The 22,527-nt window shown below is 49.0% G+C and overlaps 2 protein-coding genes across 2 annotated transcripts in view; one reads left to right on the top strand and one right to left on the bottom strand.

The window, feature by feature from the left end:
• Window positions 1-12,759, top strand: part of LOC8037225 (E3 ubiquitin-protein ligase UBR2) — a 122,157-nt gene extending 109,398 nt beyond the window's left edge. The window contains exons 23-25 of the mRNA XM_029991547.3: window positions 631-853; window positions 8,092-8,215; window positions 11,984-12,759. Coding sequence (XP_029847407.2) covers window positions 631-853; window positions 8,092-8,215; window positions 11,984-12,183 — 547 coding nt within the window. The 3' untranslated portion in view covers window positions 12,184-12,759. The remainder of the gene's footprint in view (window positions 1-630; window positions 854-8,091; window positions 8,216-11,983) is intronic.
• A 6,272-nt stretch (window positions 12,760-19,031) lies between these two features.
• The window catches only part of LOC8037218 (bestrophin-4), a 53,010-nt gene continuing 49,514 nt past the window's right edge, over window positions 19,032-22,527 (bottom strand). The window contains exon 10 of the mRNA XM_029991544.4: window positions 19,032-21,831. Coding sequence (XP_029847404.1) covers window positions 21,369-21,831 — 463 coding nt within the window. The 3' untranslated portion in view covers window positions 19,032-21,368. The remainder of the gene's footprint in view (window positions 21,832-22,527) is intronic.

The raw sequence follows: 22,527 nt of genomic DNA, 5'->3' as shown, positions 1-22,527 counted from the left end.
CGGGGAGCGATCCTTACGTTATTTTACGCAGGTACTTCTACCGCACGGCTCACTGCACCTTTTTCTTACGTTACAAACCTCGTGTCTTTAAGATACCGCAGCAAGTCAACCGCACATCCTGCACACATTGTGCATGCGTTAACTGTCTGCAACACTTCGTACAATGTATCGGTGAGGTTGTCTATATCTCGACATAAGCTTACAAAAGTGAGAAAACTGCCCAGTGTGAACTAGTGTTAACCAACCTTTATTCTTTGTTTCACACTCACTCTTCAGTGTTGCCAAAGCTGTAGGATTCGGCGTTTGATTTTTCACCCAATCTCCCGCAAATGTAGACGAAGCCAGGCGGTCGTCCCAGTAGCTTTAACAGCGTTGTGCGCTGAGTATGAAATCAGTACTAAGGAGACTGCAGACGAACAAAGCTCTACGGGCCCCCAAAAATCGGAAGTGTTTTTTATCGCAGAAACGGACTACGGATCGCCGAAATGCTGATTCTCCAGCCAAATGTGGCGCTAGGGGTCTGAACCAGATGCCAAAGTTTCAAAACAAACAATATCTTATTCAAAAGTTTTTAGAAGAAAGACACTTTCTGGAAGGACCTGAAGCTTCCTTTGCCTGCCTCGGTTGCAGGTGGGTGTCGCAGCCCGCCCTGAGGGCCCGGCTGAGCGGCCCCTGCCTGGTGCGCCACCCCATGAGCCCCAATGCGTTGGTGGCCCTGCCGGCCGACTTCAGCGAGCTCATTAACGAGGCCTCCCTGTTCCGCTGCCCCAACTCGGACGGGGACGACTCTCGCTCCCCGACCCTGTGCCTGGTGTGTGGGCGCCTGCTCTGCTCCCAGAGCTACTGCTGCCAGGTCTGCTTTTCACCTTTTGGGCCCAGTGGACTAGCTACTCTGGAGCTCAAATATCTGCTTAATTAAATGTTCTCAGGATAATTATAAGTAACCAGACTTTGTTTCCAACAACAATAGAGAAAAATCATTTTTAAAACTTTCAGTTTGTCAACTCTGGGGGGAATGAAGTAATGGCCGGCCGCAAGTCGGCAAGCCACAGTGGAAAGGTTGCGCCATCTATGAGCGACAGCGGCAACCAACAACCGGCATGCTGGTTGTCTGGTTGCTGCTGTCGCTCATAGATGGCGGTAGCTGTCCAGAGTTCCATGTCATCATTTGTTTGCTGACGGACACATTACTGGGGGAACTAGCTCTTAACAGCTCTGCTGTAAAAAAAGAATGTTTTAACGTATAGTACTACAGATTGTGGAGAATGCAATGTTAAAGGAGTTTTTAGATTGAACCATTATTAGTGACTTTACAACACATTGAAATTTGGAGGTCGATGTGTGGCTATCGAGCACCAAAACATTATTTCAGTTAAAAACTTTTCTACTCCTATTTTGAAGAATCTGCTTCGAACATCGCATGCTTTGCACATTTAGTTACGTGGTGCTGAAAAGGTTATTTTTCTGTGTGCCGTAGATGCTGAGATATTCCTCCTGAAGATTTGTAAGGAGTCCAAAATTTGTGTTTTGAGAAAGTGTTGTTTTACCATCAGCTTTGGTGCAATTTCAGCCCATATAGATATTATAAAGCGATATTATGCTTCAAATATTAATCTTCAAAATAACAAACTTGGAAAATTGAAAGAAAAATAGAGGTAGATTTCAAGATTACCATGTTTCGAAAAACAGTTTTTTATGAATTTTTGGCTCCAAAGACCAGCATCTCCCCTTAATGGCCTCCTGCGCAGGACTACCAACGACGCTTGCGTTGAGAAGCAAGAAACGCCCTTTTTATTTGGTGACTGTTTCTCGTATACATTTCAGTACGGAGTAAACGAAGAAAACCTTGAGCACACTATTTCGCGAGCAAGACAGCGAGGCACGGCCGTAGGATGACTTTGCATTACGGAAGAATCGCAACAAAGTTTGTCTCACACAATCGGTCATTAATTCCGAGTCTTTTCCGACTTGGAACTGTGTGACCGAAGCGGGATCGCCATTGCTTGTGAGACGGCATTGCAGTGGTTCAAATTGGGCTATTGCGTTTCCAAGTCCCGGTTGACAAAGCCCCGTGTCTTGGCCTTCCAACTCTGCCAAAGGGGCACCTGGAGCTCGATTCTTGGAGCCAGATTCGCTGACCCGCAGAGAGTCAGAAGCCTGGCTGCACGACGTTCATCCGAGACGGCGCCCGTTAACTTGCTCCCGGCCACTGCACCCGAGGCTCCAAACAAGAACTGCATACTTCCAGCCAGCATGCACGCACACAGCCCGAGCGAAAGCCAATGTGCCGGAGGCATTGGGAAGAGCCCCCTGTGGCACGTGTGGATGACCGTCCGCACGTGCCGCGCATGTTTCTGAGGCTTGTCCCAAACAAACTCTGTGTTCTTCCATAGAAGTTGGTGCAGACGTTCGGACATCGGGGAGGTTTGTGCAAGGAACCTTTCCATGATTTTCAAGAATCCTCCGGCTTGAGACGTCGTTGAGGCAAATTCTTGATGGCGCTCACCTTTTCTGGGTCAGGGTAGGGGCCGTCCAAGACCATGAATGGAATTGTTGTGACTGACAACTTGTCTCGGTTCAGTGTGACTCCCACCCCTTGGAGCCTTAAAAGGACTCCCACCAGGCGTCCATCTTGCCCGCTCTTGTTTCACCCATAGACCGGGATGTCCATCGAGGATTTCCAGAAATTTTCTCTCATATATCTTAGGTGATTCTAAACGGGAGCCTTTTGTAATAGCAGTAATGACCAAATGGCAACATGAATTTTGTTAGCTGTTGACATTTTTCGAAGAGGCATACTTTGTAAAGCCCGTAATCGGCGTCCAGCTTGGAGTTGCAGTGTCCAGGCAGCCGTTGGCAGCATCTGTTGTTCTCGTCGCACCATTCATAAGATCCTGATCGCTGAGAGGGCGACAGCCACTCTCGCACCACACCACGGGAATTTCGGACAATCCACTTCAAGGGCCCCTTTACCACATCTCGTAGGAATGTCTATCTTCCGCGGCATTGCAACTGGCACAGGAACAACGTCGGCAACCAACCGGATAGCATGTTCGCTGGAGATCGAACCTATGCCCGAAAGCAGCATCAAATGCTTTGCTGTGTGAACAGTTTCTGGAATGGCAACTTGATTCATAGAATGGACAGTACCAAGTGCTTGGATCGCTGGCAGCCCTACATGCGGTGTTGTTTGAATAACCTCGTGGCATGACTTGCGACTTTTGCCTGAAATTTGCCCAACATTGTCAGGGACTGGTTGTCCTCGAAGATGTTCTGCTTGGGTTGGCCAGAAAACACTAGCTCCCGTATCTACTTTTGCTCCCAATCGGTGCCCGCTTATCTGTGACATGGCAGGCGTGTGACGATAATTTGGTCGACAAGGAACTTATTTACGTCTGAGGCTTTTCCAGCCGTCACACTTTGTGGAATTTTACTTTAGAGCGCAGCTCCTAGGCGCCCGTTTCCGGCTTGAGCGGCGTTGCCGTTGCTGTCGCCGCCGGCGTAAATGCGCGTTGCATTATGGGACGTTTCCCATAATGACATTACACGTAACGTCATGTGTGATTTCATAAGGGTCACAAGTGATGTCACGAAGGTCACAATCTTCACGTTACCTTCACTCATGAAGATCATGTTCTTTACAAGGCCTTCACGAGTGACATCACGAGGGAGGAGGGAGGGGGAGGAGGAGAGGGTACGGAGGAGAAGGAGGGGCATAGCCTCCCCTCCACCTCCTCGATAGCTGTGCTCTAATTCGGCATTACAGGGAATTGTAAATGCCTTTTATTTTATCTTGTTTTGGCATACTTTTTTAAAATGCCCAATTTGGCGGCAAAACATATCTTTTGTCAAGTGCTGGACGACTGCTTCTTTGCTGCAATGAATAGCCGCAATACCCACAAAGCCCCTGACGTAAACTTTGCTGTTTTTCTTTTTTTTTTTTTGCAAAAACCTTTTCTGTGTTTCTTGGACAGATGTTTTTCCTACAACACCAGTAGCAAATAAGTTGGTTCATCATCATGTCCAACCTTTTGGCTAGCTTCTGCAATTCGGTTATGGGCTGGTCCACGGTTTCTTCGGGCGCTTTGTTTCGTCCGTTAAAACGGCCGCTTTTGTGGCCCACATTTTTTGTTCAGACAAAGTATCCCTGAAGCCTTGACTTGAGTAGAGTCCACAATATCCTTGTCATATACGTTGAGCGACCTCAAACTTTCTCTGGCTTCCCTTAGCGTAAAGGAGCGTCCTACTTAAAGGGCCCCTGAAAAGAAAAAGAAAGGTTTTTTTAGAAGAGTCTGGTTGGGACACGCGTGTAAAAAAACAAATTTTACGCGAAAAAAAAATTTTTTTAGAGCAATATTGACTGTGCCAGACGCAATTTAGTCGGTAGTCACCTCCTTTCCACTTGTTTTCTCTCTCGGCATTTCGGGCGCGTGGAGGAGAGGTACTTGATCCCTGCCTCTTCGTAGTGGATTGGCTTGGCTGCTTGGCTAGCTTGGCTGTGCCCCGTACGAGAGCCATTGCTACTTCCTGGCCGTGTTCCAAAATTTACTCTATCTTACTCCAGGGTAAGGGTTTTGTACCCTTGGCGTACCTACCCGCGTCCGGTGTTTTTCAATCTGTGCTGTCACGTGACACGATCCGCCGGAGTATTTCAGATCCATTTGGGTTAGATTTGGAACACAGCCCCTGTGTCTGCCGGTCGTACCGCGTCGTACCGTGGTCACCGTGGTGGTACACACAGTACATGGTCGTCGCGATGGACCCCGACCTAAAGCGTCGGTTGCTTCAACGCTGCCAGCAGCTGGACCTTTGCCCGTACGAAGACACGCCTGCCTGAAGGCGTCCGCTCCGATCGCCTCGAGACGACCGCTCGCGCAGGATCTGCCGCGGAAGGCGGCGAAGGGGGTGCCTCGATGAGTTTGTCCGAACCACACGACCCTTCAAGCCGCCGCGAGGACTCGCAGTGGAAACAGATTTTTTTTTATTAAACGTTGAGTGTGGTGCTGCGTGCCTTCACTTTACGGGAACCCACACCTAAAAAAAAATTGGCACTGGAGCGCACCAGCAAACAGACAAAAGATGGGGTAAACTGGACACACGAATCACGCAAAGAAGAGCAGAAAAACAAAAACCTGTCACCCACTTCCTAAGTACTTACGATGACTAACTAACACAAGCAAGAAGCCCTCTTCAGGAGGTCTTCACATATAAACGCGATAAAACTATAAAACCACCCGAGGTACGCCAGACGCCTTACAAGAGTGCGACCATGACAGAAAAAAAAAATGGTGAAACTTTTCTTTGTTGTGGTATCCAAATGGAAGTTACGATTTTGTAAAACGTTTGTAAACAATTACGACGTTCATTTGATGGATTGTTTCTTAAACCTAAAAATATGTAATTCAAACGGCGACTTCAAGAGATCACGAAGATTTTATAACCAACATCTAAGCTGTCGCTCAATTTAGTGGCCAATGAGAAGCTGATTTGAATGACCATCGTTACCAATGAGAAGCCGAGCTGAATGACATGGAATTTGCACGCAAAATTTCAAATAAATCTCTCGCCGTCAATATTGCTCTACAATATTTTTTTTTTTTCCGTGTAAAATTTATTTTTTGACACGTGTGTCCCAACCAGACTGTTTTAAAAAAACTTTTTTTTTCTTTTCAGGGGCTTTTTAAGTTTTGTCGTCCTTTTGGTTCAGGTCAGTGAGGAAGCTGAAGTCTTGAAATGTCCATGCCAGTTATTGTTGCAGGGCGTCTTTGAGGCAGGCCATGGCACGGCTTCTATGCCATACTCGCTGGTGTGCTCTTCTATTGGTTCAGAGCAGTCCACTGCTGAGACCATGTTTTGTTAAGAAGCAAAAAAAGCTCCTTTTTTTCAGCGACTCGTATACATTTGAGTAGGGAGTAAACAAACAAAACAAGAGCCTTGATGGTAAGAGAGCAACACGGCAGTTCCTTGCGTTGGCGTCGACTCTCGTCCGCTGTACAGGTTGGGCACACCCTCCGCTCGGAGGACCGGCGGCCGGTCCTCGAAGCATGCAGAAAATGCGGCGACTATAAAGTGAGCTCTCGCAGAGCACTCCATGTTTGCAGCTAGGCTCTTATTTATTAACGAAGCTTTTTTAAGTACAGCTGTTAAGATATGATTCTTAATCATGGATTTATAGCAAAACGCATAATTTTGTTTCGCTCGTTGGGGTGATTTCTTACTACAAATCTCTTCTTTTAACTATGTACAGTAATTTACGAAGGTCCGCCATACATCCTAAAGCTAATAGAATATCTAGAAAGGGACATAATTTATTATAAATAAATCCCTGTTGCAGACAGGAAATAAATGGAGCTGTAATTGTCGCTGCTAGTTACCGTTTATCTATTGAGCATAGGGCGAATTGGAAAGCTTTAGGATGCAGTTCAGGCTTTCCGGAAAACAACAATACCGAGTTTACTCAGATCCATTTGGGAGAACCTCCTCGAAAACCCCCTAAGGCAGTGGCATTGGACAAAAAGGAAAAGCTGTGAAAATCACTCAAAGTTTCTTCTCGATACTTTAAATCCAGCTCATGGAGACTCGAAATTTCCTGTTTTTAAAAGAGCTTGAGGTGAAATTGTGCAGTCATATTTTCTGGGCAGGTACCCTGGGCTGTAAAGGTGTTGAAATTGTGCTTTTTCTTTTAAAGTCTATAATTAGTCATTTATTGCTATTTACAGTGGTTAGGACACAAAAATTGGATGGGAAGGGTCAACTTTTAAATTCTTGGCTAAAAACTAAGGAAATTTACAGGGTAGGTTGGTGGTCATACTAGAGGGTGCGTGACAAACTTTTAGGTCTGTCGGTTAGGTGGGAAGGAAATCAGAGCAGTTTCTATCAACAACGCGCCTTCATTTAATCTATCGTCGGAAAACTATCACAATATTCCAGATTTTTATTCGCTAAATGTGTAGCAGAATGCCTAGGAGGTGCGGCTATGGAAAGTTTTTTTGTAAAAGTAATTTATTTCTATCGATTTTCTCTTGTGCAAAATTGGTCAACTTTTTGGTCTTGTGTGTCTTCAACAAAAAGTCGACATTTTTTATAAAAGACATCCGTAAAGTGACAAAAACATTCTATGGCCGCATTCCTTATTAAATTTCAGTCGGGAAAAGTGAAGAACGAGCCTTCCCTGTATTGCCATTATCGAACGATAGTTGAATAAAATGGAATTTATATTAAAACATGGAAAGGAGAAAAATGCATTCAAAGTGCTCCAAACCCTAGCCTTTCTTTAGCTTCGGCGGACAGAAAATAATTTATAAAAAATTAACTGTGCAGTGTAAACTAGTGAAAATTTCTGGGAATACTCTCTAGATGTTGGTGGATGTAAATATGTCATTTTTCAAAATCAAAATTTTTTTGCAGAAATTTTTTTTTTCTGGGCATTGTCCCCCCAATGGAATGGCTACTTAGTATATATATCAAGTTTTGTGATATTAGAGCAATTGTAAGAATCAATTTACGAATGTTGATAGTAATTTTGGTCTGGCGACCAGGCAACACTGGCCATAAATTAGTCACACCATGGTGGCCATGATCCCCCTCGATGATTCCAGGCGCCTCCACGGTATGATTGCACTCTCTGGCGCTACTCTCGCCTCGTCCCCTTACCTTTTGCATGCGAGATCATTGCGGTCAATGGCAAGTTCGCCCGTGACAATCTGTCGTTGGAGCTGGTCGCCAGCGGATCCAAGTCAGTGACCAGCTTCCAACATCTCTCGGTAACAGTCACCCTCATTGCTGCTGCGATCAGTGACTTGGATGAAGCGAGCGATGCCGGTAAGACTTCATGGTCTCGAAACGGCACGCTCGAAACACGGAAGGTAAACGTCAAAGCTGAAGCACGAGATGCCAAGAGTGCGTGCAAGGGGATACCATGGGCGAATTACATCTTTGACCCAGCTAACAGATTTGCCCGAATGGGATAGAGTTTGGGTATAAATCGATTTATGCACGAAACTATCTTTTCAAAACCAATTTAGCTTAGGAAGTGGGCCCTAGCAGTATAGTCATGGAAAGGAGCTTTAAGCCTGTCATCTGGCAACGCAGGTGGAGGTTGGGGGAGAGCGTTTGGGGGCCTGCAACCTGCACCTGACGTCGTGCGGTGCTGGGGTGGGCCTCTTCCTGCGGGTGCGGGACTGCAAGGTGCTGCTGCTTGTGGGACACACCAAAGGCAAGCATTGGGGGGACCACTCCCCGCCCTCTTCAATACCACCCCTCCCTCTTTTCCTCGGCTTTTATGTGACTCGTCCAGTGACTTCTCTGAGCGATCCGATTGGTTGACAGGACAGGAAAAACTTTCGCACAACGTAATGAAAAGATTTCAGTCCAGGTAGCCAAACAACTGTGCAGTTGGAAGCGCCTTTTCTAGTAAACCCTTTACAAAGCCTGCTCAATGTTCTGGGCAAATGTGTGCCACCCACAAACGCGGCATATCTGACAACCGGATGGGACGTTTATCCGTCACTTTTAATGGTACGTCCGTCGTGCAGTTGTAGGTTGGCTCAACGAAAGGCCTTTTCCCTCCCAAGTAAGCCGCGTTTTGCCAGGTTGATGAACGGCATCCGCCACTTTTGCCATTCGTTGACACGCGGACGCTTAGTTATTGTCGTTGGTGTTGGTAGTATCGGTAAATGCCCAATTGTGGCAAATGGCTCCGTAGACGACAGACGATAAGTCAGTATGATCGGGAACGGGTTGCATAAATTCTATTTGTTTCCTTCTGGGGGCGTCCGGGTGGCATTTACTAGGGCCCTTATGGTTGTTGGAAAACCGACCTCTCAATCGCTGACTCAACTGAGAGAGGCACTAACACCCCCAAAAAATTGTTTTCATTTTTTGCCGACTATTGCCACCGAGTGTCAGAAGACTACCCAGTTAACATCTTGCTACAGTCGCATGTATTTTTAATAAAGCCAAGAAATGCATCTGCTTGAAACCAAAACCTGCGCACGGAGGTTGGAGAAATAGAGAGGAGAAAGTGCGTGTTGATTGCATCGAGAAACGCCAATTAACTGTGTCCACGATCTGCGGTATAAGTTCCCGTATCATCTGGTTTGTACCGTGTGCCCCAATAGTTATCACTAGAAAGTTTTGCTGTCACATTTCCAAAGATAGCCCACCCCATGTTTTAATATGTTAGCATTAGTGCTCTGGTACATGCGCTAACCTTGGACTGCTTTGGAGTAACCAGAGTTTGCAACGTCGCCGCAGGATGGCGCCACAGCCCCACTGGTTGTGGAAACTGGCTAGGAAGCACCTTGTGCAGGCGTCGACAGATGGCGAGCGGCAACGGAGCTTGCACTGGATTGGCTCCATGAATTTAGTGCCTTAGCAGTGGAGGATCGAAATGCATTTTGAAACAAAATTGTCCTTTAAGTCGAGAGTGGATGCGAGCTATAACGTTGTCACGTCACGTGAGAAGGAAAACTGGCTCAAATATTGCAAATCTGCTTTTTACCGTGCAGAATGCACCTGTGCTTTCTTCCAGGTGCAAGCAATGCAGCCATTCCTCCCAGCGGGTTTGGGAGATCTTCATGCGGAGTTACCTATAAAAATACCTGGCAGTGCGCTCGTGCTGCAAACTGGTGCATGTACAGTAGAACCTCGTTGATACGTTTTTCAGGGGACCGCGGAAAAAAAACGTATCAACCGGGAAAGCGCAGCAACCGATAACGCACTTAAAGGCACTCTATATAAGATAGAAAGCAGCTCTTATGCAATGGTTTATTTTATGCACTTACCGAGCTCTTTTGGACTCAGACACGTTCACAAAAACGCGTAATATCCACCTGCCGCTTCGAATTAATGGTATGCAGTAAAAGTCGTTTCTCCAGAAGCCGCAGTCCCCTCTCACTCTCCGCGCAGTCATGAACGTTTACGTAGCGGCGCAAGGTGTCCAACGCAGCGATCGCGTCCGCAAACGTGGGTGCAGCGTAATCGTTGGTTTTTTGTTCGTCTTCTTCATCACTTTCTTCGTTGTCGGCAGTAGTGAGGTCGGCCACAATGTCCGCTATGCTCGATATCCGAACGATCAGCAATCTCTTGCGCCTTCTCTCGCAGAATGCCTCCGTCGATGTTGACACAAGATGCCCGGGCTTGTTTGAACCATACCAACAGGGCCTCCTCTAACTTTGCGTGTTTTGCCCCCCGAGCCTGTTTAAAGCCTGGTTGGTAGAAAGGAGCCTTCGCCTCGATCTCCTTTCGTCTCGCCACGATACTGTTTAAAGTTGACGGCGCGAGTCCAAGCTCTCTTGCGACCTCAGACCTCTTCCGGCTGGGATTTCGATCCACCGTGCGAAGTATGTCAAACTTCTCTTTAAAAGAGAGTGCTTTTCTCTTTCGGGATGTCATGGCCTTCGTCAACGCGCACGCACTCAGAAACGGCACTGTTCACGCAGTCGAGCTGTCGAGCGTGTCGAGCGGAACAGAAACTGGAAGTGCAGCGTCCCGGCGTGTGTGCGGCGCGTAAACAACTCGCGCCGGAGAGAGAGGACAGATGAAAAGAAAGAGCAAGAGAGAACGAGCGTTTTCGCAGAGCTCAGCAAAGCCCAGTGAGGAAACCGGGAAAGAGGGGGAAAGGAGTAAAGGGAAGGGGGGCGCCCGCGTGCCGCCGCCGCGCGGCCGCGCGATCCGCGCTGCGTGGTTCGGCTCTGCTTCGCTTCGCTTCAAGCCGGCGTGGCACCTTGGCGCACGGCGCGCCGAGGCGCCGCGATTCCGGCACTTTTGGACGTAACAACCGGGAAAGCAAACGTAACAGGCAGGAAACTAATACATGTATCTCTATGGAAGTAAAACGGGACCGGCGTTTTTGAACGCAACGGACAGGAAAACGTATCAACCAAGAACGTATCAACGAGGTTCTACTGTAGTTGCCATGGCAACTTGCGGGGAGGTTTTCATGGTTGCGGCATCCCGAACCCCCGTGCTCTATGACCAGTATACCAATTTATATTAATTTTGAATTTCCGCTTCCTTCACTTTATTATGAAAATGAACATTAGTTTCACAGGTGGAATAGGCTTTTCTGCGTGTTGCAGAAGCAACTAGATAAATCCTTATCGTAATTTGATTTTTGTTTCGTGAAAGCGGTGGTTCTCCGTGCTCCATTTAGCAACACTGTTTGACAATTCTTTTCGCTATAGTGTTTTGCTAGCTTCGCTGCGACAATGTGCTTCTTTTCTTGCTGTTTTCTGGCTGATTGCCGCACCAATCCAATGATTAGGACAAGCTGTCGGATCCCTTGACACGAGATTCCTTGCAGCAATCCCTTAAATCTTAGAACGGGACGATGAAATAAAGGAAGAACAAAGCAATTGGCAGAGCGACTGAGGGGTATGCGATTCATCTGGGACACACTACTTGCATCCATTCCCAAATCACAACTAATGGCAGTTGTAGCTTGTGCATAATTTCGAGGAGAGACAGCCATGTCATTGCCGATGCCTTTTGCAAAACAGTCGCCGGTGGAACTAGGTATACTTTCCCCACGGAACTGGTCATATGGCGTACAACGTCCCTGATACCTGTTGAGAGGAATAACCGCATCACTAGCAAGCCGCCCCAGGTCGTAGCTGCTTTTAGTCGATGAACAGGAGGGAGTACTATAAAGTGCCCAATGTTGTCCGCAAACAATATTTGAGAAACACATAGGAAGAAAAGGTAAATTTGGGACTATAGTCCGTTGCAACCTAAGAACGAAGGGCGAGGGTAAGACGGGCCGGGGAGGAGGAAGCAGACGGAACGCTAAAGAGAGAAGGAGGTTTCCCTCTCTCTTCTCCAGCGTTCCGTCTGCTTCCTCCTCCCCGGCCCGTCTTACCCTCGCCCTTCGTTCTTAGGTTGCAACGGACTATAGATTTCTGTTAGCTTTGTAGGTCCCCCGTATTTGAAGCTATGAGAGAGGGTCATGCCAAAAGTGGACTCAAGGGCGTGTCTGGCGCAGGCTGCTACCTGCCCCCACCGTACGTGGATGAGTATGGGGAGACGGACCCGGGCCTGGTGCGAGGCAACCCGCTGCACCTGTGCCCCCGCCGCTACGACCAGCTGCTGCGGCTCTGGCTCTCCCACGGCATCCCCGAGCAGGTGGCGCATGCGCTAGAGCAGTCCACGGGGCTCTCCTCCACCAACTGGGCCCTCATGTGAGGGGACACGCTCCGGCTGTCCTTCTGCGGCCGCCGGATCGGTCGTCCCGTAACCGTTGTGCTTTGACCGTCAAGTTGGGAGCCTCGCAGTTGCCGAATGGCGGCGGCACGAGCACTCCGTTGCCGCCACGTCGCAACGAGCGTGCCGTAACGGTCACTCCCGGCACGGCAACGCGGACTTCTCGGAGCGTTCCCGCTCGGCGACTCTCTGAAGATGGGCGTGCTCCCTCGAGCTGTCCCGCAATCGGTCGCGCGAGTTTGTGCGCCCGTCGCTACCTTCGCTCCGAGGTTGCGAACAAAGGACTGAGTGGACAGAGGAGTGTCTGTGGAACGGGGACGGCCGGGAGTGCATCTGCTGCAGGGGCTGCTTGCTCCGTTCCTGTGTGCCTTTGGCGAGGGCCAGTGACGCCAGGCTCCCAGGGGCGTCTCTCTTCCTCGACTGTGGTTTTGAGAGGCAGCTTTGCTCTCCATAGGCCTGGTTTTACCTGACCGTCCGGTCTCAATGTTTCTTCTCTGGCCGTCGACCGCCTGCGACGTTCCGAGATTTGAATAAAATGGAGATCTGCCGGCTACCCGACTGGTTTTTAGAAGAATCTCATTGATGCCAGAAACTCTCTCTGGACAGCCAAATACGGTCAAATGTTTGAGTCTGCTGTAATAGAGACTCTTCCCGACGTTCTGCACTTAATGGAGAACATTACACATTTCCCGTGGAAGACACGCACAACGACAGGTGTCCTCCGCATAAATGCCCATTGGTAACAGGCTGACTGTTTAGCTCTTGAAGGGCTACTGCTTATATGTTAAAACTTTGAACCTCAGAATCGCCTCGAGAGGCTAAAGGTTCTGCCGATCAACTTTCCCTTTTATCACGGTAAAATGCCCGCGTGTCTGCAACAGTCGACACATCGTGCTTTTCTTCCTCTTGGCCATTCTATGGAAAAGAACAGATTGCAAATGCTCGACTTGGGGCAACCTCCAACATCACCGACTGGTTGTGCAAGATGCTCTAAAATGCTTCTTTTTAGAGGGGGACACCCTCCGTAGATTTGAGGCTGGTGGTCCCAACGTAACCCTAACCAATCTGCACCCTAGAAAAGTAGTTGTTGGCCTTGATGAAACCATGGTTAAAAGCGCTGAAAAGAGACAAGACAGCACCCGTGTTTGTCTTCTCTCTTGTGTTCGTGTTTTTAGCGCTGCACCCTACGTAGCCGCAATTTCAGACACTGCTGCTGGCGCAACTATCGCATATTTTTCTATAATCTTGCGTTTGATGCCATGCATACTTTCTTGCGAGAAAGCACTGCACCACTTTTGGGAGTAAAAACAAACACCCATAAGCTATTTTGGTCAAGTATGTGCGCGACAAAAACGATGTGACTGGAATGCTCGTTTTATCTTGCGTTTATTTTAGATGCGGAGCATCTCTTGCTCGGGCTATGTCCCGCGGCGTCGTAGTCCGCACTCGCACTACGCATGCGCAACTCTCCTCGCTGCGCGTGCCTTCTCTCTCTCTCAAACAGCTGCGCGAAGTGCACGCAGCTACCACCTGCGTGCACTTCGCGTGCGTTCGCTTCTACTCACGCCGCGCGTGCAGGCGCAACCTCTCCTCCTCTACTTTCTTCTCCTTCAAGTTTGAATATAAGCAGCGGTAGCGCGCCGCGCGTTCAAGGGGAGGAAGTGGCAGTGTGGGCTAACGCGTCTCAGCTCGGAGCGTGGAGCGAAAGCTTGCGCTGGGAACCTCCTGGGTTCGATCCCCGCCGCCCCCGCCCGTTTCGATCTGGATGAATTTCGTACCGGCACGCGTTCGTGTGATGACAACTGCGTGATGCACATTAAGAATCCCAGGTTAGCGAATGTACTGCACTGGCTAAATTTCTCATCTACAGCTAAGAGACCGATTACCCGTTGAGGCGCATCTCCATCAAGGCTGTATAAACATAATGAGCAAACCTGCGCGCGTTCAGTTCACCCGCTGTTGACTCCACTCCGTTCTTCCGATGAAGTGTGATGGAGCGATGCTTCGCATCACCCCATGGTTCCCCTCGGGAAGATGATGTAATTGTTTTTAATACTGCCACCCATTCGACCCTGCCAATCGACGAAGGTTTTGACCGTCGAAAATAATTAACCACATAGTACGCTGCATTGAAAAGGCACGAGTATTTGCCGTGCACAGATTATGTATTTACCCATGTATATGATGGGTCTTGCGCAGGAAGCTCAGCGGGTCTCGACATTCGAATAATATATAGTATGCATCGTGCAGTATGCTGCTTCATCTAAACAGGGTTTGTCCTCGAGTCCCAAATGACACAGCACATCTACAGGGTGATTCAAGGAGACGCCAGGCTCTTTAAATCAACCACAAAATTCAGTTTCTTAACCTATCACGCTACAACTTTGTGCAACGTTGCCCACGGATAGTGCATTTTTTTTGTAAAATTTGCGAAGAGCTAACTTACCTGAGAAAAAACAAAGAAAGAAAAAGGCTTAACTCCTATGGAAATGCAGCGACGCCACCGGTCTTCAAACACCACGGCGCTGTTTCGCACGGGAGACAAGAGATGGCGCAATGAACGCCGCCAACGAACGAGCATACGGCGCCGAGAGCCAGCGTTTTTAGCAGACAATCTTTTTGACTCAAAAGCGGCGCGCTTTCTGCAGGCGGCGACAGTCGCAGAAACAAAAACGGGCGCAATAACAACAAGGAACTGTAGTTCCTTGTCTGCTAAAGACGCCGGCTCTCGGCGTCGTATGCTCGCTCGTTGGCGGCAGTTGGCGTCGCGACCGCTTGCGCCATCTCTTCTCTCTCGTGCAAAACGGCGCCATGTTGTTTGAAGACCAGTGGCTTCGCTGCGTTTCCATGGGAGCTAAGCCTTCTTCTATCTTTACTTTTTCCTCAGGTAAGTTTGCTCTCTGCAAATTTTACCAAAAAAAATGCACCGTCTGCGGGCAACGCTGCACAAAGTCGTAGCGCGATAGGTTAAGAAACCGAATTTTGCGGTCGATTTAAAGAGCCTGGCGTCTCCTTGAATCACCCTGTAGTTCGACGTAAGGGACTCGACGACCATCGGACGGAATCCAAGACGAACTCGCTTCGAGGTGCATTTGGGAAGAGGTTTCTTCTCCATTTCATTTATTTGATCCTTAACTTTCAAGGGCATTACACAGCACAAAAGCAAAGGAATCAAGGACCTTAACCTGATGAGCTATTTTTAGCAAAGGCAACAACCAGAAACAGCTTTCATTGTTCGCAATGCCATTGTTTTTTTGTTTCACTCGAATGCCGAGCAAAAATGCTAGAGTAGGACGGGCCAAGAGCACCGGCTTTCACGGTGGAAGATAATGCAGGTGCGCAGCGTGGAGGAAGAGAAAATGGGCCACTTCCAAGAAAGGCCCTCAGAATGCACAACGCAGGTGGAGAGGTTGCAACAGCTCAGGTAAGTGGCGGCAACTTTCTGGCTGCTAATCATACCAGTTGTCATCAGCAGCAACGATCTCCTGGACCGTAAAAGGGTAGATAATTGGGCTAGTTGGTAATTAAACATCTAAACGGTATTAGCGCACATGTAGAGACAAGATACAGGAAAGATACAGCGCTCTTTCCCGCATGTTCTCTCTTCTTTTACGTATGTGCTAATACCGTTTAGATGTTCTCCTGGACCGGATGTCCCATCGTGGTGTCCCAACAAAAATGTATACAAGGTTTTTTTATAATTGCACAAATAAAATGTGCATCGCGAAACGCTCATTCTCCACCTAGCTGTAGCTCTAGCGGTCGAAACCAGATGCCAAAGCTAACCATTATTACAGTTACCGAGCGATTCCCTAATTTTCCCATTGAAAATTTCAAATTTTTTTTATTATCGGTTTGTTTTGAAACATTGGCAACTGGTTTGGACATTTGGATGGAAGCTGAGCGATGCGTCGCTTAATTTTGCGGTGGAAAAACCCTTTTTTAAAGGGGTTACTCTGTACACTCTGTTATAAATAGCCTTCTACCTTGACAACATCCCCTATCTAGCGGTTACCGAACAATTCTGGGCAACCACAGGCATCTGAAAGGAAAGAGAAGGTTGATGGGGATAAGGAAAAAAGGAAGAAGGCTCCCCTGGTCTCCTAGTGGGACCGGAAGAAAATGGACCGGCAACCTGATGCATGGTGTATCCAGAGGTATGTATTCAGAAAGAAGCGGCTCACCAGCATTATGGAACTGCAGAGTGCAAAGGAAAGCAGGGCGATAACAGAACGGGGTGGGTACCACCTTTGTGTACCAAACTTGCAATGGTAAGAGAGCCAGCCCAAGCAGGTACCCAAATGGTACCACAGTTCCCTCATTTTGCAAGGAGCTGTGGTGGGGTTCACTTTTCTGTTTTTGCTTTCAAAGGGCATTCTGGCTGTATCTCACACTGTCTGGCGATGAAGATGCGAAGGAAATCGCTGGGCAAAAGAAATTTGTTAATTTTTTTAGGCTAGGTGGCAAAAAATTCTGCCCTGTTAGGGCCATTAACATCCATCAATCCCCTGACCCAAAGTGGTAGCATGAGGAATTATTCCCTGCATTCTTTGGGATCAGGCTAATTTCACCAGCAAATTCCTCAACCCCTCTGTCGATAAATGTGCTCGCAGGGCACGGATGAACCCAGAAAAGTATTTCTGTGTCGAAGCTTCGCACCTTTCACTAGGGGCGTGAAAGGCGGCAGACCTATTGCTACCGAGATTGAATATTCCTAGTTGTCGTGCTTGGAAAAGTGGACAAGTGCCGCAAAGTGCGACATTTCCACCCGGTAGACTCGCGTTTTTGTTGTTCGTAACCTGCCTAGGACAGGGTTTCTCGTGGCGACTGGTCGTTTGGGAGCGCTCTGGGATCGATTTCTCTGGAGCACGCCTATTTCACTCCGGATAGGGACGGACGTGTTCCACCCCTCGATCAGCTCCCACCCCAGATTGGTGCAAGATAGCTCCGCCCATTTCGACCGGAAGCCAGCCAGGCCTCGGAAAAATTGGTAATGGCCGCTCGCAAAGTGTCGCCGGTTTTACCGCTGGTTTAGGACGGGTTGTCATCAAGTAGCGCGAGCAGCTCCTCCAGCAGCAGCGGCTCGAGTAGCAGCGACAAGGATTGCTCGTATACCCAGCATGCACCGCCTTTTGGGACTTCCGCAGAAGAGGCCAAATATCCAGACGGACACTGTTTACCAGTATTCTGGCAAAGAGGCAAGACCGCTGATGGACATCAACACGCATCTTTCACATCATGATTAACTTTGCTCGTGCATCGAGCACATGTTGTTAGCACTGCCATTGCGAAGACGTGCTTCGAGATCCGGGACTGCGGGAAGAGGATTCCCGGGGAGGTGAATGACGGCAAGGCATTCGCCAACCTCAGAGGGGTGGTCGTGTTCGGCTGGGGATCCGGAGGCAGAGCAACTCCGTTTGAATTGCGCGCTCCATCTCGGATCTGATCTACTGATCCCGGTGTGCTCCGAAACGACCTGTGGAATTCGCCATTAGAATATCTTGGGGACACTGGCTTAGGACTGTTGAGCAGAAGTCTGCAAACTAGGAAGGCTCATACAGGTGTATAGTTGAACGTGAGCGCGTTGGTTTTGATAACTTGTTACAGAAAGAATAAACAAAAAGGACGGACAAGGATCTGATTGATTTACCTACATCTGCTTTTGGTGCACATCACCGTATTCCATTCACGAGTGCAGCCTGTCTTGGACTGGAAATGCCCTGCACCGTGCTTTCTGCACCGGCATGAGCGGGTGCAGGTAAACACCTTGGATAGGCCCTCCAGTTGGAGCTTGGCATGTCGCCAGGGCCGTACCCAGAAAAAAATTTCGGGGGGGGGGGGGGTTTCGGGGACAACGGCGGCCATTTTGAAAATGTCCATTGTCTTATTTTCGCCAATGAATCATGTGCATCGGTGGCATATAATGGAGAGTTATAGCAAAGGTCCCGGTTTGGTACCCGGTAGCCGACCCGCGCCACTGCGCGTGCGCAGAGGTGGAGATTAAAATCGGCTGGCTGCAAGTGCACCGACCATGTACCACGCACTGTACCGGGGCTGGTCCTCCGCTTTGCTAAAAAGGTAATAAAAGGATACTTTCAAATCGCTTGTAACCTAAAAAAAAAAACTGTCAGGAATTTAATTCCTGGTAATGGAAAGGAAAAGTTGGTGTATAACTTTTGCCGATTCACCTGGATGACCCTGCGTTTTATGAGAAGTCGCTAGTTGCCTTCGCCATGCCGCTACCACCAAGCCTAGAGGACCTCCGACCTACCACCGACTGCCAGCGAAATAATTTTTCACGTTCAGAGCAATCGCTCTCGTGAAGTTTTAAACCCTAGTTGCAATTCGTATCCATTCTATTCATACTTAGGTTGAGGCAAAAACACGAAATCTGCGCATATCTTGAGTGCTTTGCGGGGTTCGGTACATCAGGGCCGTACCCAGAAAAAAATTTCGGGGGGGGGGGGGGGGGGGGGGGGGGGGGTCAGAATCCCCTAACCCCCCCTCTGGTTACGGCCCTGCATGTCGCCACACCATTACGCAAAGAAAGGAAAAACTTCCTCGGGGTAGATAAGCTGCCTCAAGACTTGCCCATGCGGCAGACATTTATTGCTACACAACTGGGAGCGAAACACTGGGGTAGCCAAAGCGCCTTTGCTCGTTTGACTCTCAATGCGACGTCTAAAGTAGGGCAGGGCTTCGAGAGGTTTGAGGGGCTGCCTTGGAAAACCACCCAGTGCATAAACGTATGGAAGCATTGGTTTACCATAAGGGAAGCTGCAAAAGAGGTAGCAGGGCAACGTGACTAGATAATAAGCACACACTGTAGAAACTTTTGGCATAGTCTTTATTGTCGTTTTCAAATTTGACATGCCTCTAGGTAAGTAAGACAACTATAGAGGGATAAAAAATGTTCATTTGAAAACGCCAGTGGCACGTGTGCCACTGATATACCAACATAAATCCGAACAAACTCGAGCGGGCACATTGGTGCACGAGTCAATTGACGGAAACATTAAATATCGGGGGGGGACGCGTGTGCAGTGAGGGAAGTGGAATAGCGTATCACCGGAACTCGGCTAGGTAACATCTAGTGCAGTTACTTTTATACAAACTTGATCTTTGTGACGCAGGTTTGCCTATGGGGACTCTCGAACCTATGCCAAGGCTATGAAGCAAACAACTATGGGGAGGTTTGCAGTCCCTTGCAACAATCACATGATGAGTTTTAGTTTATCACGCAAACAACATGGGATCTTCCCCAACTGCAAAAGCATTTAAGAGCACCAACAGCTGTGGGTACTCGAGTACAGTCAAATCTCGTTAATTCAAACTCGAGGGGTGGCTCAAAATTTGTTAGAATAAAGCAAAGTATGAATTACTGGGAGTTTCCTCCCATAGACGCATAGGATGGGACCTGCATGTTAGTTTGAATTATCCGCAAGTTTGAATTAATGAGAGTCGACTGTAGAAGCGAGGCATATCGAGGCGCTGTCGAAAGATAAACAAGCTTTTAATCTGGAATATGTTTGGCGAGGTTGCGCGGTGCAAATGTGATATGCAAAAGCAAGACGCGAGAAAGGTTGCCAGACAATCCCCCAGATTTGGCGGGCGAGACATTGTCCGCCAAATTTAGCAGATTTTGTTGGCTCTGCAGGCATTAAACTATAGTGGCCATAGCACTAGCGTGGGAGGTGACAGTTGTGTGACCATACCAACGACAGTCTCATTTAAGTCTCGGTATATGTGACGATTTTATCGGGTGTGGCTGAAACTACCAAGCGGCTTATATTACGTAAGGTTTCTGTCAACACTAGTCTCAACCACCTAGTATGCTTTCTGCAGGAACAATGGCTAGCCTTCAGTGCAACCCTCGTACCCGTTTCCAAAAGTCATCCGACTCCTTATGAGGCTGTTTGCCAAAAAATAGTTTGAGTGTAGAAAATTGCTATCCCACTATGCAATGTTCCACGTGCATACAGGGGTTAAGGAATGGGGTGCGAACTTGCCTATAAACGACCGTTGAAACGGTGACGGGCTCTTTTTAGTTTCAGATTACTCGTCAGTTAACGTCGCTTGAGGCTACACCACCTTGTGTCTGTGTTTGGGAGGAGTCGCAGTAACAGCTTCGCAATGATAAAAATGAGATGCAATCTCGACATATCTCCCTGTACAAACGAACCGAACATGCGACCCTGTACGCATTGTTCCTCGACCTAACAACCTTTCGAGCTCAAAGAAACCGACCAGGCTCGCACAAATAACTGGATGTAAAAGATCCATCGCGATGGAAACAACGAAAAAAGATCACAGGGACAACGAAATGCAAATAAGCGTTCACTCGGGGCACAGCGTTGCCCACACGCAAGCTGGGCTTGCGACTGCGGATGATAGGAACTTCCCGAGAGACCGGGAAAGCTTTGCCCGCAAACATGCGGACTTGCAAAGTGGCTCGCGAGAGTAGCCAACACCGGACCGACCCAACGTGCACATTCTTCCCGTTGGGCCTCATATTCCGAAAATTGCGAGCGTTGAGATTACCTCGCGCCCGACTGCTCAGTGGGCTCCCCTAAGTTCCACGCTGGTCAGCACTTGCGGTATAAATAGGATGCACTCTGCTGCGGATGGCTCTGGCAGCTCATCTCGGAATGTGATCTAACTGGGGGGCCCTGTATATGGGGGACTGACACTGGGGAACCCGGGTACACGCTCCACGAGCACCACGTCGGCACATCCACGCTTCTTCGCTCCAAGTCGGTGGAACTTGTCACTGGCCACCACACACTCGCACAAACATAACCCTTCCCAGACCTCTCACCCCAAGTTCAGGGGTCGCTCACTTTTAACAGCTTGCACGCCGTCGACATTTCCATGTGAAACCAGAACAGTCTGTTGAGGCTCCGGATTACCAAAACGCTCCAAGGATGTCGACGGGGGCCGAATTTGGACGCAACCTTTTCGACGTGTCGTAGCGCACAATTCCGGACTGGTGCGTTTAGCATCTGCCCGTGCGTCAAAAATGGTCCCAAAGTGGAAACGAACTTCGTCGCAGGAGGCAAGGGGCAACTGCCCGGCCGCAGAACGAGCAGGTCTGCCACTCCCAGGAACAAAAATGGAACCAGCTGAGGCAACGTGTCCACCCCACAAAGGTCCGTCGGCAGAAGAGCCTACTTGGAGATGAGCTGGGTGTAACTGTCGCCGCTGCACTGGCTGTCCGGGACCAGACTCTCGGTGGACGAGTTGGGTTCGTAGGGCGACGGCTCCGCCTCTTGCTCCGCCTTTTTGTCCTGCTCGGCGGGGCGGCTGCCGGCGTCGTCCGTCGGCACCAGGTCCACCACGATGGACTCTGCCTCGGCTGCCCTGAGCGCCGCGTCCTCGCGGAGCAGCGACTTGCGCTCCTCGGCGGCAAAGTCGCTGCGGTGGTCGAGCCCTTCGGCCAGAGAGACCGTGCGGGACGAGCGCCGGTTGGAGGGTTGGCGCACGACGAAGTGGGGCACCAGGGGCTGCCCTTCCTTGGCCTTGGGCGTCTGTGGCAAGCTGTCGCTGCTGTTGCCCATGATGAGGTTGAGCAGGCGGCTGCCCGTGCGGCGCAGCCCGGTCTGCGTCTGGTTGTCCGAGGTGGGCGGGGCACTGCGCGTACAAGCCATGGTGTGCATCAATCTTAAAGACCTACAAGGACTGGGCAAATTCTCGGGGAAAACTCAGGGGAACCCTGGAGTTGGCAGGGCTACCTTTTGCTGCAACAAATTCGAGATAAAAGATATAAAATACCGGGCTGCGATGCAGTAAAGGAAATTGTCTACCACTGAGCTTTCGAAGTCCCACCACTGAGGTAAGAAGACTTTTCTGGGGCAAGAGGATACCGTGCTGAACAGCAGAAGATGCCACTCGTCGCCGAGATACAGCTGTGGCGTGAGGTGCCCGAAAGTGGGATGGTTGGCATGAGTGCCAAAGAATGTGCGCACTATGTGTCTCGACAACAAGCACCGCAAGGTAACGCAGCTCAGCCACGGCTCGCATGATCCGTAAACGTTCTGGCCAACTGTACATAGACCATTCTCAACTAATTTCCATTTTTATTTACCTTTTAGAGCTTAAAGGCCAAACAACTACTAGTCCGACAAGATCTAACCTAAGGGGCAAAATGTCCGCCAATACCCTTTTGAAACTGCAAAAATGATGTTGCATGACACTGGTCAATTTTATGTTATCTTGGCCTTGATCACCTATGCTTGTTCACTCGGTTTTTCCTTTTTTATTGTGTGGACCAAAGTGAAGACCACTGTGGCTGTTTTCGGACACATCAAATAAAGATTTACTGTTATT

This window comes from Ixodes scapularis, unplaced genomic scaffold (assembly GCF_016920785.2).
Source record: "Ixodes scapularis isolate PalLabHiFi unplaced genomic scaffold, ASM1692078v2 PGA_scaffold4__175_contigs__length_147842914, whole genome shotgun sequence".
Classification (NCBI taxonomy): domain Eukaryota; kingdom Metazoa; phylum Arthropoda; class Arachnida; order Ixodida; family Ixodidae; genus Ixodes; species Ixodes scapularis.
This window is presented reverse-complemented; position numbering and strand designations above follow the sequence as displayed.